At 34.7% G+C, this 16,067-nt stretch overlaps 1 protein-coding gene across 1 annotated transcript in view; it reads right to left on the bottom strand.

Annotated features, from left to right (window-relative positions):
* PTPN4 (protein tyrosine phosphatase non-receptor type 4) overlaps window positions 1–16,067 on the bottom strand; it is a 170,873-nt gene that overhangs the window by 94,026 nt on the left and 60,780 nt on the right. Inside the window, exons 4-9 of the mRNA XM_040979127.1 lie at window positions 9,503–9,545; window positions 9,326–9,404; window positions 5,869–5,913; window positions 5,559–5,611; window positions 5,099–5,219; window positions 2,503–2,590 (exon numbers count right to left, since the gene is read on the bottom strand). Of these exons, the coding sequence (XP_040835061.1) occupies window positions 2,503–2,590; window positions 5,099–5,219; window positions 5,559–5,611; window positions 5,869–5,913; window positions 9,326–9,404; window positions 9,503–9,545 (429 nt within the window). The remainder of the gene's footprint in view (window positions 1–2,502; window positions 2,591–5,098; window positions 5,220–5,558; window positions 5,612–5,868; window positions 5,914–9,325; window positions 9,405–9,502; window positions 9,546–16,067) is intronic.

Here is a 16,067-nt window from a genome sequence, read left to right as displayed (position 1 = left end):
AAAGAATCGGTAAACAATATTAAAGGAGGGGCAAAGAACTTCCAACAGGGTTGACAAAAAGCAGTCTTCACCATGACATATGATAATCAAGCTCTCTTTAACTGAACATAAAGAAAAGCTCCTTAAATATACATGAGAAAAAAAAATATCAACTGACCTATATAGGAATGGGAATCAGACTTATAGCTGATGTCTCACAGGAAATTCTACAGGCCAGAAGAGAATGAAGCAACATATTTCAGACTCTAAAAGCAAAATATTGTCAGTCCCAGAGTAATGTACCCAGAAAAATTTTCCTTTGTCTTTGAAAAGGAAACAGAATTCTTCCACAGTAAAGAAAAGCTTTAAAAAATACACCTCTTCACACCTGCCCTATAAATGATACGCTCTCTTAACAGAGAAAAATAGCATCTACCAATACCAAAAGCAAATGTGAAAACCATCCCAGTAAAACAACGACAAAAAAAAGACTAAATCAAACAATAAACAATCCATTGCTAAAATGACAGGACCAAATGACCACCCATTCATATTAACCCTGAATGTAAATGGCTTAAACACACCAATTAAATATCATAGTTTGATAGACCGTATTAAAAAACAAAACCCAACTATCTGTTGCCTACAGGAGACATATCTCGCCAAACAGATCAGCAGAAACTATGTCTCATAGATTCTGATGCTTTTATTTTTCATTTCTTCAAAATAGTTTTTTTTTTTTCTCATAATAAATTCTTCACTGACTCACAGGTCAAACAGTAGCATCATTGTCTGCAAGAAGGTTCTTGATTTTCTTTTTGACTTATTAAATAACATATTAGTCATTCAGTAGCATGATAATTAACTTCATGGTGTTGTAAATTTCCAATTTTCTTCCTGTTGTTGATTTTGTTTTGTGGCTTTTTATTTAAGTGGATGTATAGTAACTGTGTAATGAAGAGTATCAAATCCAGATGTGAGGATACAATACAGCATGCATCTCTACTTCCAGATCAAAGATGGACTCCCAATGAAACTGTTGACTATATCTTGATAATAGGATGCTGGACTCTCTGTCATTGTCTATGCCCACAATGATGGACTTATGGCTGCTTATGGCCTACAGAACTACATCATAAAATAATAATAATAATAACAATAATAATAATAATGGACAAATTCCATTAGTAGTAAAGTTTACTTAAATTACATTTTGGAGAATTGTGTTCAAAGTAATAGCCCCCAAAACAAAAGTTCAACAGAATTTCCCACATGTTTTATTAACTTGTTTTTACTTTTTATTGACTTACTTTCTTTTTATTTGAGAGGCAGAGAGTGAAAGAGCCCCGTTAACTCTCCAAGGGGCTAAAAGCTAGGGCTGGGCCTGAAGGCAAGGTATTCTATGGGGTGACAGGGATTCAAGTACTTGAGCCATCATCTGCTGCTTGAAGGATAAGGAATACAGGCATTACAAAAACCATATCATATGTCTGCCCTTCCTAATACTAACATAGAATCACAAGACACAGTCAGTTAAGGAAAGCTTTTCATCTTGTCCTTTTAAAGGCAGACCAACATAAAACAGGAGAATAAAGCTCCTCTCCCAGAACACAGTCAAAGGGATCAAACCATTACAGGGAGTAGAATTTCTACATAAAGCTTATTTTTCTGCACACTGAGATAAAGTCAAAATAATTACCTAAGGAAAAGTTTAGTCCTTCAATTGCAATTAGACTGATATCCTTAACTGGCTCAACACTTTCCCAGGAGAATAAATGCTATAGCTAACCCAATTAAAGATGACTTGTAATCCCACTTTTCATGAGTGATAGAGAACAGTTGTAGTCCAGGCATTTCTGAAACACACACACACACACACACACACACACACACACCCCTATCCAGATTTAAAAAAAACTCAGCAGAAAGAATATAAGTGAAGAGAGAGAGGTACAAATGGATTGCCACCCACAATTATATTGACAGGCAGAGAGAACAATAGTTTTTCAAGAGGTGCCAAGTTTGATACCAGCAAGAAGTTTAGAATGCTATACAAGAAAAGCCAGTAATTATGAATTCTATTTTAACAAGAAGATGTGAGAAAAACTTAATGCTCTATTTTGTGCTTTTTGAATGAAAATTATCATGATGGCACTAAATGGTATGAGAGCATCTTTGAACCAAATGTATTATACACCACCTTTGCTATAACTTAACCTGTATTTTGTAAACTGATCTAAAGGTACTATTTCTTATGATATGAAAACATTATATTCAGAACATGAAGCAGCATCTTGATGAAATATAAGAAACATCCTTCTCAAGTACTGAATCTTAAGTTACTGTGAAAATATTTAGAGAGAAACTTCATACAATTATGTAGGTAGCAGATAGAAACAACTTCAATCACCACTTAATCCTATCAAGGCATTAAAAAGCCAAAACAAAACAAAACAAAACAAAACTAGCTTGTGCTTCAATGGAAGCACACTCAAAACATCAAAATAAGTCTTCTTCACTTACCCTTGCATAGTGGAATTCAACTCCATAGAGTTCTAAGGTACGTGCTGTATTTAGGTAATTAAATTCTGCTTCTGCAGGAGTTAAGCCTCTGTAAAGGAATCAATCATTAAATATTAGATCAGTCACAAATATGGCCAAATTTTAAAATGTCATGGACCTAGAAAAATGTAAGCAGTCTAATTAAATCCTCCATAAAGCACATATAGAGCTACTACTCTACAGTAATAAACAAAGGGGACACTTTTAGTAATCCAATGATTATTTTCAAAAATTACAGTTAAAACAGTAATTTAAAAAAAATGGTAGATGTTCTTATGAGTATAACAAAACCACTCACTTTAAGATATAAGCTGAAATCTGTATTTCTTAAAGTTTGGTTCATACTCCATATCTGCATCGAAATCACTCAGTATGCTTCTAAAAGGAAGAAGATTCTAGGGCAACCTCCAGACCAGCCGCTCAGAGTATGATGCAGACAGGTGCTGACTCACAAGCACAGCAACTGACAGCACTAATGCCTCTGATAACTATCAAGTAATTTTATGTATACGGACTGCAACCTCCAAAATATTGCGCTTGGTTTTTCTTTTAATGCCTATAGTTTATTTCTCCATTTTATTTCAACAGCAATTTACTTTTTTTCTTCTCTCCCCAAATATCTTATAAAAATGAAATGACGACAGGTTGGGGAAGAACTGGTCTTCCATCAGTTTCTGAAGCCGAGTTTCTTAAAGTTTGATGTGAAAGAATCATGTCTGAATTGTTCACATTTAGCAAGAGTCTCAAATAATTCTTAATAAGTTCGAAAACGATGGTCTAAATGTAAAGCCTTTAAAAATAATTTATTCTTATTTCATACATGGTTCCAGAAGCAACTTCATTATCACACCTGAGCAAAGAAAAGCAGTAACCTATAGAAGCAAAGCAGCCAACAAGCTGCCAATGAATGTTCATAATACGAATCCTCTAAAAGCAGACATGCTTTCCATTTCTATAAACTCAACTATAAATACAAGGTTAATGCTATTAAATAAAGGTTCCCTTAGTCAAACTGCATATTTCTATTTTTCATTGTTAGAAGAATTTGATAAATCATTTTAAAAACAAAATAGAAATATAGAATTAATATCTCGTTAAATACACAAATTTTTTTGGTATTATACATAAGAGAATTTTATTATTGGTATACTTTAAAAATTTGGTTTATCCCCAAACCATCTGATTCAGATGTGCTGTATATATGCAGACCTTTAATTGTAAACGATAAATACTTTTAAAACAAGATTATCCCCCCTGCATTACGCCATTCTTATTAAAACTCTTAGCAACTTGTTAGGGGTCAGAATAGATGTCCCGGGGAAGAGTAGTATTTCAGGATTTCCTTCTATATGGTCACTGTGACACACTATGAAATCAGTCACAAATGACATAAAAACAAATGAGGGTATCCATGTCCTAGTAAGTCTTAGATAACACTGAAATTCATAAAAATTTCACAGGCCACACATGCTTTTTGTTTTTGTTTCTCAACCATTTAAAATGCACAAATTAGTCTAGCTTATGGACTGTACAACATATGTAATGGGCTATCACTTAACACTTTGTTTTAGATAAATGGTCCATGCCACAATGAAATTTTAGTGTTATTTAACATTTCCATTCTTCTCTTAGATCATCACCAAACAAAACTAACTCCTTTCACAGAGCTAAAAACTTGAACGAATTACTACACAGATTGATATATCTACTATTAATAACCTAATAATATGCTTAAGTAATAACCTCATAGAGTAGCAAATAAATGAGTTTATGTATGCCTCTGTGGTTCCTAACAGAAACGAACACAAGGTCTGGCACAATGGCTCACTGGCTAAATCCTTGCCTTGCAGTGCCAGTATCCTATATGGGCACTGGTTCGTGTCCTGGCTGTTCCACTTCCCATCCAGCTCCCTGCTTGCGGCCTGGGAAAGCAGTAGAGGATAACCCAAAGCCTTGGGATCCTGCACCCATGTGGGAGACCCAGAAGAAGCTCCTTGCTTCTGGCTTCTGGCTGTGCACCAGCGCAGCTCTGGTTGTTGTGTCCACACAGGGAGTTAGCCAGTGGATAAAAGAGCTTCTGCATCTCCTTCTCCAATAAAAATAAATAAATCTTTAAAAAAGAAAGAAATGAATACAAGCATATATAGTCATAAACTAAACAATGACATGTAAATGCTTGTTTTTATTTATTTGAGAAAGACAAAGGGCTCTTACTCATTGGTTTATTCCTTGGTTGGGGCTGTTGTCAGGAGCTGGCAATGCTCTTCCATGTTTGTAGTAGGAACCCAATGAGCCATCATTTCCAGCCCCTGGGTCTGCATTTGCGGAAGCTGGAGTTATAGGAAATTAAGCGCAGGTCTCTGATTTGGGATGCAGGTATCATAGCCACTATATTAAATGCCCACTCCAGGAATTTTTTTAAGGTAATTATTAACATTTCTTCCTAATAATGTTATTGTATGTAACAATCAAGGAAATCAGGAGTATTTTTAAGTTCTCTAGGAAAAATGCCACTAAGAAGTTCATCAAATACATAGAAAATCAAATCAATCCTTACATATGCTGTTGATGTAATTTTGCAATTTCCTTTTCAAAATCTTGAGGTTGATTAGGAATGAAATAATAATCTGAGAGGTAGCCTGGCAAGTTCTCTGACTGATTGTAGTCTCCAAGTTCAGCTAATAATGAGAAGAAAATATTCACATTTTAATAAGTAATTTTATCAGTTACTATTATAGCAAATCAGAAGTGTCATTAAGTTCCTTTTATTTTTGGAAATAAAATATGCATCTAAAGTAAGCAAACTGAAACAAAACTCTTCTAAATTTAAATAATCTCAGACACAACTTTTTTTTTTAAGATCCACAAGCTCTTACTAACTACTCAGACACTGCAATGTATTTCCTCTACAGTTACTATCTTCTGCTTGGTGACATGTCTAAAGTGTTCCCACGTGAAAGATGAAGCACTATCAATGCAGAGCCAAAATAACATACTGCATGTGAGCTGATACTTACACTGAACAGCAAATGAAGCTAAAAGGGCAGCAGTGTTGCAAGGACAGGACAGTCTGAAAAAAAAAAACACACAGAAAACATAACTCAATCTTAAATACTAACCCCCAAAAGTACTACTAACTTTAATATTATACATGAAGTTTCTGTTTTTTAAATGATTAAGAAATCAGCTTATCTCGTGAAAGGAATTCATAGTACATGTAGATATTTTTTGACAAATTTGTTGGCAGTTATACAAATTACTTTAAAAATATAGAATTAGATATTATTTTAAAAGTCCATTACACATTAAAAAAATTAAATAGCCCACCTTCCAGTGAGAATGTCTTGCTTAATTTGCAAAAAGTACTGGTACCTTTAAAAGAAAGATAACAGTTATTATACTTTTAACAACTTCAGGTATAAGAGAGACTGTGTGCTTATAAGACTGAGACATCTTTACCATATACACAGTAGCACATATAAAGCTTTCATAAATTCACAAAAACAAATCTTTCAAAAATTCCTTGATGAATCAAATTTTATTTTTCAAACACTTAATTTTCATTAACTTTCCTTTTAAAACTGCTCAAGAATAAAAGACTTGCACGGTTCAGGAAGATGCACTTTGAGGACTGACATGTGCAGAAAGAACTGGGAAGCAGAGAAACTTAATTAAAGTGCCAGAAACACAGGAGAGATGATGCCGATAAGACACTAAGACCATTAAAAGAAAATCACACTCTTTACTCCATTAAAAGAAGCTGACTGAAAGAACAAGCCTTGGTGCTATGTTAGCATGCAGCTTGTTGTAGAGCAGCCCTTTCCTACCTCCTGTGGCACCCAAGTGTGCTTCCACCATTAGTTCCTTTCCTTATCATTGATTATAATTGGAACTGTCGAATACCACATGTCCTTTAAAACCAGCAAAAGCAGAAATACTTCATAATAAGACTATCACCCCACAGTAGGTACACCACTTATTCAAAATGATCAAAATGCCCAGGCACCACCTGTGCTATATAATGTTCAGAGAAGACCAGATTTTGTAGTTTTAAATGGTAAAGGAGAATTTTTAAACTCTTGCTTTACCCAATTAAAGAGTCAAAAGCAAAAAAAAAAAAAAATCCAGTACAGCAAAGTAAAATCATTAAAGAGCTTCCTGACCAAACACAAATTACCAAAGAACATAAGATTTTTAGAAAACCAGATATTCACTACTTGAAAAAAAAGGACATGTTATAAATACCCTACTTCATATATTAATGATGTAAACTCCCTGTGAAGCCTAATGCATCGTTATCATAAATATTACTGACTTAATCCAAGACAGCATATTTCCATTTGGTTTCCTAATTTAAAGTGACAGCTTCCTGATACAAAGCAATCTTACAGTTATGATTTAAAGGTCCTTAATGCCTTTGACATAATATCCTAACTCCTACACATTTAGGAGGGTCAGAGCGGGAACCAAAAGCCTGGACCCAGGCTAATCAGCTTCCTTGCTATTGAATAAGTTACTTATATTTTGGCTGGACCTCAGATTCTGCATCTGGATATAGAGAGTAATAACAGTTACCAAGGGAATATAGCTCAGGAATTGGAAAAATCCAATTATAATTATGCCAGTATCTGCTAATACTGGCAAACTGATGCAAATAGACTATTTTTCCCCGTGAATTCAAACTGAAATCTCGAAGTAGATCTTTTGTTCTGTGGGTCTAGTCTACAACAGTCCTGAAAATACTGCCAAGACTGTCTTGTTACTAATCACATTAAGAATACCAAGTGCTAAAGTTTTAAGAGAGTACCTATGAACCTAGGCTGTATATTAGAACCACTTGGGGAAGTTTGTTCCATGTGAGACCTGTTAATCTCAAGTCTAGGAGGGTAGCCATGACATCAGTTTAAAGCTCCCCCAAGTCGTTCTAACTCAAAGTCAGGGCAGAAAATCATTAAAAACTAGTCATTTACTCTTTTTATCTAATAATACATTCTATAACATTTCATGTTTTTGAATAAAGCATTATTGCTAGTGAAAACAATCTTCCAGACCCATGAACTGAACACACAATTCCTCAACTGCTATCAAACTTCATTTCACTTTCTTCTATTTCTGGAAGTTATTTTGACTGTTATTGTGAGACACACTAATTCATTGCGTTCTTATGTTTTCAACCAGCTATAAAAGAATTAATACATTAAAACCCATTCAGAAATTCAATTTTCTGAGTACATTACAAACCTGGCTATATAGATGATAACATTTTTACTGTTACATTAACAAATTTTTCATAAACATTAAACACATAGAAATCCAATTTCAAGTCACTTTTATTTTAGTTAAATATTTCTTATGCATTTAAAATCTGATTCCATAAAACAAAAATTATAGCAGACGCTGATACTTCATTTGTAACTGTACAATCCTACAAATAGTAAACTGCACTTAATATTGTTTTATAATTGAAAGTTTTCATTGATTCCTAGTAGCAGCAATCTTGGAATACATGCAAAATTAGGGGAAGTTTTGTAAAAGAAAATTATTTAAGTAAAAGATACAACACTGCCATTTTAATTAACAACAACAACTCCAAAACCTGACAGATTAAAGGTTACAATGTTGTATTAAGGTATTCACATAACACAACTTTGCTTTTCAAAATAAATCAGTGTGGATACCACCATTACTTTCAAACGTTAGCACTGTCTAAGCCAGAACCTGTAAGCCATCACACCCTTTCCTTCTCATCAGAAGAAAAGAATCATCAAAAATGTCAATCTTACTTTCTATACTTGTTTTACTAATGAAGACTCTACAGCTGAGAACTGTCAGTTTAAGTTAAATATTTTTAATTTACCCTTTTGTTTTTCCACTCCAACACAGTATGCTAGTCAATTATAAATTCACTGAAAGCTGACATCTATAGGCAGATTTAGGTACAGATTTTTAATTTGGTATTTTTCTTTTAGATAATTCTGAATATAGCCAATATATTTTTATATCTGAAGATTTTACCGAAGATATAGACTGCTAGTGTTTTATTTTGTCATTCTGTTTCTTAAGCTACTAATTCTGTCTTTCAAACAACACACGGGGGTACCATTCACATTATTTTAGTATCAGCTATCACACTGTCATTTCTATTTATGTCTACCCTAATATTCAAAAAAGCTATCAGAATGTTTACTTGGATCATCCTTGGCACATGGTGTCCAGTTAAATGACAATAAAACAACACTGCAACATAAGCTCAGACTAGAACTGGGCAGGAAAGGGGCATGGAAAGGTCTGAACAAGCTACAGTACTCCTTTTAACACCCTTCACAAAGTACACTTTTTTTTTTAGGAGCAAAGATTAAAAAAAAAAAAATCACCGGGAAATACAAAGGTACTTATATGCTCACAATACGATGCTGCAATACATTTTACAAATGTGATGTCCTCAATGAAACTATACGTAGAATATACTTTAAAAAAAAAAAATCCTCACCTTGTAGCATTCATTGGATACAAATTCTGTGTGATGTGTTTACTCCTTTATTCACAGTAGCGTTTGTGTGGCTTAGGAGTTTGCCCATGGCTGGATGGGCTGGCTCTGAGGCCTTAAAGCCCACAGCCAACGAAAAGGGCAGAAATAATTACCTTTGAATAAATTTAACTTAGTCTAGGTACTGGTTGGGAAACAAAATCGCAGTGTGGTAGTCTGTTTTTGCCTAACCCATTTAAAAATCTCATATTTGAACTCTGACAATATGTTCAAGAAAAACACGCTTCATAAACCCACCTTGTGTATTCTTCTTGTAACTTGTTGGGGTCACTTACAAAAAATTTGACTCTAAAGTTCAAACTGTAAGGAGATCCTCCTAGAATTAATAAAAGTAGTTCTAATTAATCAGATTATATTAATTGTTTATGTTTGAAATGTATACTTTTAAAACATCAAGTAAATATGTATGCTCACTCTTTAGCTGCTTCCTTATTGGTTTGTTTGGATCCAGCCACCTCTGAAAAATAAATAAATAAAACTGATAGCTTTTTTTCCATAAGAATTAATATATCAATTCTTGCAAATCTGTTCCACTTGAAGATTAGTGCTAAAAAACTGCATTTCTGAAAAGGATTAGGATATAAAAAATTCACTAAGTTACACACAACATTGTTCATATCAAATATAACACAAAACTTATGCTGGAAACTATGGAAAGAATGTGCAATAGCTTTAAGAGCTGAATCTCCTATCAAGTTATACAATGTGTTAACAACTGCTGTTTCAGAAGTCAAGATGCTTATAATAACTGCAGCAATGTAAAGTAATTTGCATTAATTGAATTATATTTTAGCGAAAAAAATTTTAAATTTGGTTCACCTTTCATAGAATAAAATTTGGGGATTTATACTCTGGATTTAGATAAAATCCAAATACAGAAATTGAAAATTCACTATCAGGTGAATTTTTTTTAACTTTTACCCTATTCCTTAAAAAAAAAAAAAATACACTCCTACCCTCCCCCCAAACTAGTAATTTTATGAGATAATGCTTACTTTTAGGAAGCATGTCATACATATTTTTGTGTGTGAAAGTTTTAAGCACTCTCAGTACTTTGAACACCAATCAAACTCTATTTCTGGAAGATTATGAATAAATTCAGAAAATATTTCAAATGCTACAATATTTTCAGTTAAAAATGAAGATATAAGGGCTAATATATGATAGTATTTTTAAAGGAATACACAAATAGAAGTACTTCAATAAACCTGACTCTACTATCCTGTATACCACTCCACATAAATAAAAACAACAAGGATTTTAATAACAAATGGCTAGACAAAATCCATGAGACCTTCCTTTCAATTATCCATAACATTCAACACATTACACTCATTTGAGTCTCTATCTACAGACTATGACTAACATTGATCAATCCTTCTTTTTCTACTCGGTCACCCATCCTTGTTCCTGGGCTACACTCTGATATCAGCCACTTAATTATTTCCCACCTCCTTTTATAACTGTTCTCTTCACCCACCGTCTGGAAGCTGGAGTAGTCTTTTACAATATAAACATGACTATGTCACTCTTGATAATTTTTTCACACTTGATCATTTCTTGGTGCTATGCCCAAAGTCTTCACTATGGCTTGCAGGGCACCTTCTTACGTCTTGTAACTCAACAGTTCCATAACAAAAAGCCTTTCTGCTTCTCTATGATGCTACTTCTGGGCCATTGATTTCAAGTTCCCTTTCCTAGGAGAAAGGCCTTTTGCTTCCTTCCTTACGGCTAGTTTCTTTTATCTCTAATTCTCAGCCCAAATGCTCCCACCTTACAAAGACCTTAACCAATCACATAACCAATAATATGTCACATGTTATGTCCTAGTTATTTGTTTTCTATAAACAAGCAAGTAATAAATTCCTTTATAACATTTTCTCAATTACTTTAACATCTGTCTCCAGTAGATTACAGACTCATGAAAGTATTAAAGTCTCTTTTAGTCAATACAGGATAAGCAGCATCTACCATAGGGTTTGGTATATCACATATTAAAATAGTTATTGGGGAGCCAATGTAGAGTTGAAACAAAACGGAGTAAGCAAAGCTCATTGATAATGGCAATACTTTTTGTGTTTCAGCTTCTGCTTTGCTTGCTTGCTTAAGAAGCTGTGAGCTACTCAGTTTGGCACAGATGGGCCTCAAGTTCATGAATCCGAGATAGGCAGGGAATGTGTGCCATTTCCTCCCTCACTTTGCAGGACATTGTGGATTGCCCCTATAAAAACTCTGTGAATGTGCTGTTCAGGGCCATATCTGCTAAGTGGTGTTCCCAGCTAGCAGGTTGGCCAGTTGCATTGCCTCTCACTGTAATAAAACTTTGTTGTGACTGTCACTGGTGTACGCAACATTCTGTTTTAGAGGTCAAGTGGATGCAAAACCAGCATTGTGGCACAGCCAGTCAACCCACTATCTGTCATGCACACATCAGACTGCTGGTTCAAGTTTCAGCTCTCCACTTTTAATCAAGCTCCCTGCTAATGTGTCTTGGAAAGCAGCAGAAGATGGCTCAAGTGCTTGGGAGCCTATCATCCATGTGGGAGAGCTGGATGGAATTCTGGGCTCCTGGCTTCTGCCTGGCTGAGCCCTGGTTACTGTGGCCATTTGGGGGATGATCCAGCAGATAGAAGATCTCTCTTTATCTTTCCCAAAGAAACAAATCCTTGACACACACACACACACACACAAACACATTCACACATATTGAAGGGTCAACTAAATCTTTTTTTTTTTTTAAAAAAAAAAAAAGCAAAACTGGAGGTGGGAGCATATTTTCTTTGCCAATAACTAGTTAGTTTTCAGTATAATTTAATAACTTTGTTGATCCTATCTACCTAGTTATGTATCTACTCAATCACGTAAGTATTGATCCAATGATTTTTTCCTTCATATTTTTTAAAGTAAAATTATGCCATTTTATTAATTCCATTGGCTGATAATTGCTCTATCGTATAAATATACAGTGTAGTACAAAAAAAATCACAAAATGTTACAAAATTAAAAAACTACAAACTGCATTACTTAATAAATATAACTAAAAATAGTTATAGTGGCAATGAGATAAGATTCTTAGGTTGGAAACAGTGTTTGACCCAGCAAACTACAGAAGCTCTGTTTACAACCTTTGTTTATAAAAAACGGGGAAATCTTATTTTGCCTTTTGAATACACAACATGAAGACAGTATTTCCTTGTTTAAAAAGTAAATTCCTGCCAAGGTTGGTTCCAGCTATATGCTTTTCAAACTCTCCTTTTCCTTCCAATCTCTCTTTTAAACAGAAGTGATAAAGCAGGAAAGTTTATCCGGTCACAAAGTTATAATCCAGGAGTTAAATTCCTTGGGTAACAAAATGACCACGACTGTAAATAAGGCAACCGACAGCAACAGACAACCTGACAGCATCAGACAACCCGCTCTGAAAATAGCCAGAGGACAGAATCCTTGCTGAGGCGCTCACAGAAAACATTAAACTTTCAAACAGATAGAAAACCCAGTCTCCACCACCTCCCCTCCCCCACTACAAGTTCTCTCTCTTCTTCCACATGGGAAGGTTGTGGGACATCTCGAGTGTTCCAGCTTTGGCGATCCTACTGCTATTTATAATGTGCCGTTAGGTGTAAAGCACTCTTTGCATTTGCAAGCTGATTGATCCTAGTGTAAATTTTGTTCATTCCTGGTGGTCTATAATATATATATAATATATACAATATATATTAATGTAAATATAATTAATATAAATATAAGTATTTTTTTGCACAGAATATTTTAAATACAACTGACGCACCCGCGTCTGAGATGTGCTCCATTTTGGACAGATTGCTTTCCAAAAGAAATAGAAAAGAAATAGTTTCTACGAAGTTTATTCTACAGGACAGACTTTGTGGCGTTTGGCTGGAATGTCACGATTCTGTGTGACATTTCTCCATGTATCTGTGTGGTGAACAAGGATTGGCCCATTCCATAATGAGGAAACAGATTTGTTGTTCATTATTTTTCTAGCACTGGTCAATCTTTTTTCCTTCAGATTTTTAAGAAAACACCACACATTTAGCTTAACTGCTGTCTAAGTTACAAATGCAAGAAATAATTACTCTATGCAAACTTGTGCCCCTTTCATTCAGTTCTCCTTTGTCTTAATGCCTGGGTTTGGTATCTGGCTCTGCTACTGATTCCAGCTTCTTGCTAATGCAGATCCTGGGAGTGAGATCTCAAGTGGGAGTCCTCACTGCATTCCTCACTACTGGCTATGATCCAAGCAGGCACCTGTTAGGAACTGGAAGAATGAACCAGCATATGAGAGCTCACTCTAACAACATAAAACTAATACTTGAGTCAGAAATCATACATTCACACACATAAACATGCTTTAAACGGACACACTTTAGAATACAATAAGCATTAGGCAACTCTGATAGTCCTTTATCAATTATGATAATGAGTTAGGTTTTTGGTTTAAATCATGAAGTGGAACATGCTACAGTAAACAACTGGACAGCAAAAACAGCATTTACAGTAAAATCCATCAGGCTGAGATAAATGCAAACTGAGAAAAAAGAAGTTTTAAATATCAGTAAGCCAACACTAATACAAAAAACAAGCAATGGGGGGGCCAGCAACAGTGGTTAGGCTGCTTCCTGCACTGCCAGCATGCCATGAGTGCTAGTTTCAACTTCCAACTGTGAATAGGCAGATGGAAGATCAACCTCTCTCTCTCCCCATCTTTTAGATAAATAAATGAAATTTTAAAAAGAAAAAGAGGCAGTGGATAAGAATAGGAGTGCAGCCAAAGAGATATGAATGGCATTGTTTATGAAAAAACATTCAACACTGATCATTAGACATAAAAAAAGAATCCCTATTACCTTACTACTTTCCAACAGTAATAATAGGAAAAACTACAAAATTTTGACAACATTGCACAATAGCAAAAATGTGAGAAAACAGGCACTCTTATGCATAGCTTGTGAGAATACAAATTACCACTTCAATGGAGAAAAACAGCAATATTTATGAAAATATAAAATGCATCTGCTCACACACTATATATGTGTATATATATAGCATTTTATTAAGATATATCACACACATCATAAAATATGCTGTCTACATATCAGTGTGTACTTTAATAGATTCACCATGTTGTATAAACATTACTAATTTTAGATTATTTCTATCACTTCTAAAAGAAATTCAATGCTCATTAGCAATCATTCTCAATGTGCCCCACATGACAGTTCCTGGCCAACTACCAACCTTTTGGTTACACGTGTCTTTGATTAGGAATAACTCTGCTGTCAATATCTCTGCAAGTTCTTGCATGCACATGTTTCCTATTCTCTTGGGTATATGCCTAGAGGTAGTGTTACTGGATTGTATGTAACTCTACTTTATTTAATATTTTTAAGAACTACCTAATTTATTTCCAAAGTGACTGTGTCATCTTACAGCCCCATCTTTGGCTCACATCCTTATCTACATTAGCTCTTTAAAAACATGGTCTTCCTAGTGAGTGCAGAAATATATCATTTCTTTTAACCTTCCACCACAAAGATGCACCATTTGGTTTACCTGTTCACCACCTGGTGGACATTTGGGTCATTTCCATTTCATGAACAACGCTGCAATAACCACTTAGCACAAATTTTTATGTATGGCATATATTTTCAATCTTGGGTTTTTATTTTTATCTAGGTACATCTTGAAAATACATTTAATAAACTCCCCAATTTCACATATAAATGGGCAATGAGATCACATCACTACATTTTATCAGACTAATCTGTTATGCCAATAACTGTACAAACCACTCTGTGTTGTATCCAAGTGAAGTCTTCACTGTCTAGCGTGCTGAATATATAGGTACTAAACACAATAAGATTTTAGTATCTAGTGTAATTAATATTAGTAGCTATTAACTAAAAAAGGATAGTACTTCATCAGCTCCACCAATTCACACAGGAGTGTATTCTTTTAGACATTTCCACTTTTCTCAAAGCTCCATTTCCACTTTTCTCAAAACCAATTTCCATTTTTCTCCTTTGGAAAAACATGTTTACTCCACAAAACTTCTGCATGACACCAAGTTAGTTTTTTCTATTTATCTCCCAAAACATAATAATGACGCTCAATTTCTTGAAGCATTGTGCTTATTTGAAACAAAAATGTAGATTACATACTGCTGTCTAACAGTGGCATGGTTATTAAATATTTTACATTCTGTATTATTATTTCCTGCATCTGTTAACATGAAAGAATTAAGTATTCCACTGCATGATTTTTTTGGTGACAATTCTATTTTCAATTTCAAAAACCTTCATGTTTTCCTGCAATATTCTTCTGTATTCATGCCAATTTAAATTACAATCCTTTTTTGTTTACTTTAATATCTGTGTAGCACTTATTATGTTTTAAGTATTGTTTTACGAAATGCACTTGTAAAAAATTACTTCATATACTTATTAACACCAAAACTGGCTCTAGCACTTTTACATTTACAGACTGTTTTATTTCCTCCAGCAAAGAAACTGCTTTGCTTGGGCCTGGCATGATGGCTGGATAGCTAAATCCTCACCTTGCAACCACCTCCACTTCCAATCCAGCTCCTTGCTTATGGACTAGGAAAGGAGGATGGTCTAAAGTCTTGGGAATCTGTACCTATGTGGGAGACCTGGAAAAAGCTCTTGGCTCCTAATCGGCTCAGTTCCAAGCTGTTGCAGCCATTTGAGGAGTGAATCAGCGATGGAAGATCTACATCTCCTTCTCTCTGTAACTCTGATCTGTCTTTACAGTGAAGAAGAAAGGCAGGATGGAAGAAGAAAAGGAGAGTGGTAGAGAGGGAGGGAGAGAGGAAAGAGAGAGGAAGGGATAAAAGCTATGAAGGGAGGGAGGGAGGGAGGGAAGAAAGCACCTTCCTCACTTGGAGGCATCTCTTTCACAGTGATGACTCCCCTCAAATGTTGGTATCTATTTTGCTTAA

Source organism: Ochotona curzoniae, unplaced genomic scaffold (genome assembly GCF_017591425.1).
Source record: "Ochotona curzoniae isolate NIBS_2020 unplaced genomic scaffold, NIBS_Ocur_1.0 contig_3037, whole genome shotgun sequence".
Taxonomy (NCBI): Eukaryota; Metazoa; Chordata; class Mammalia; order Lagomorpha; family Ochotonidae; genus Ochotona; species Ochotona curzoniae.
Note: the sequence above shows the minus strand (reverse complement) of the source record. Positions and strands in the feature narration are given on the sequence as shown.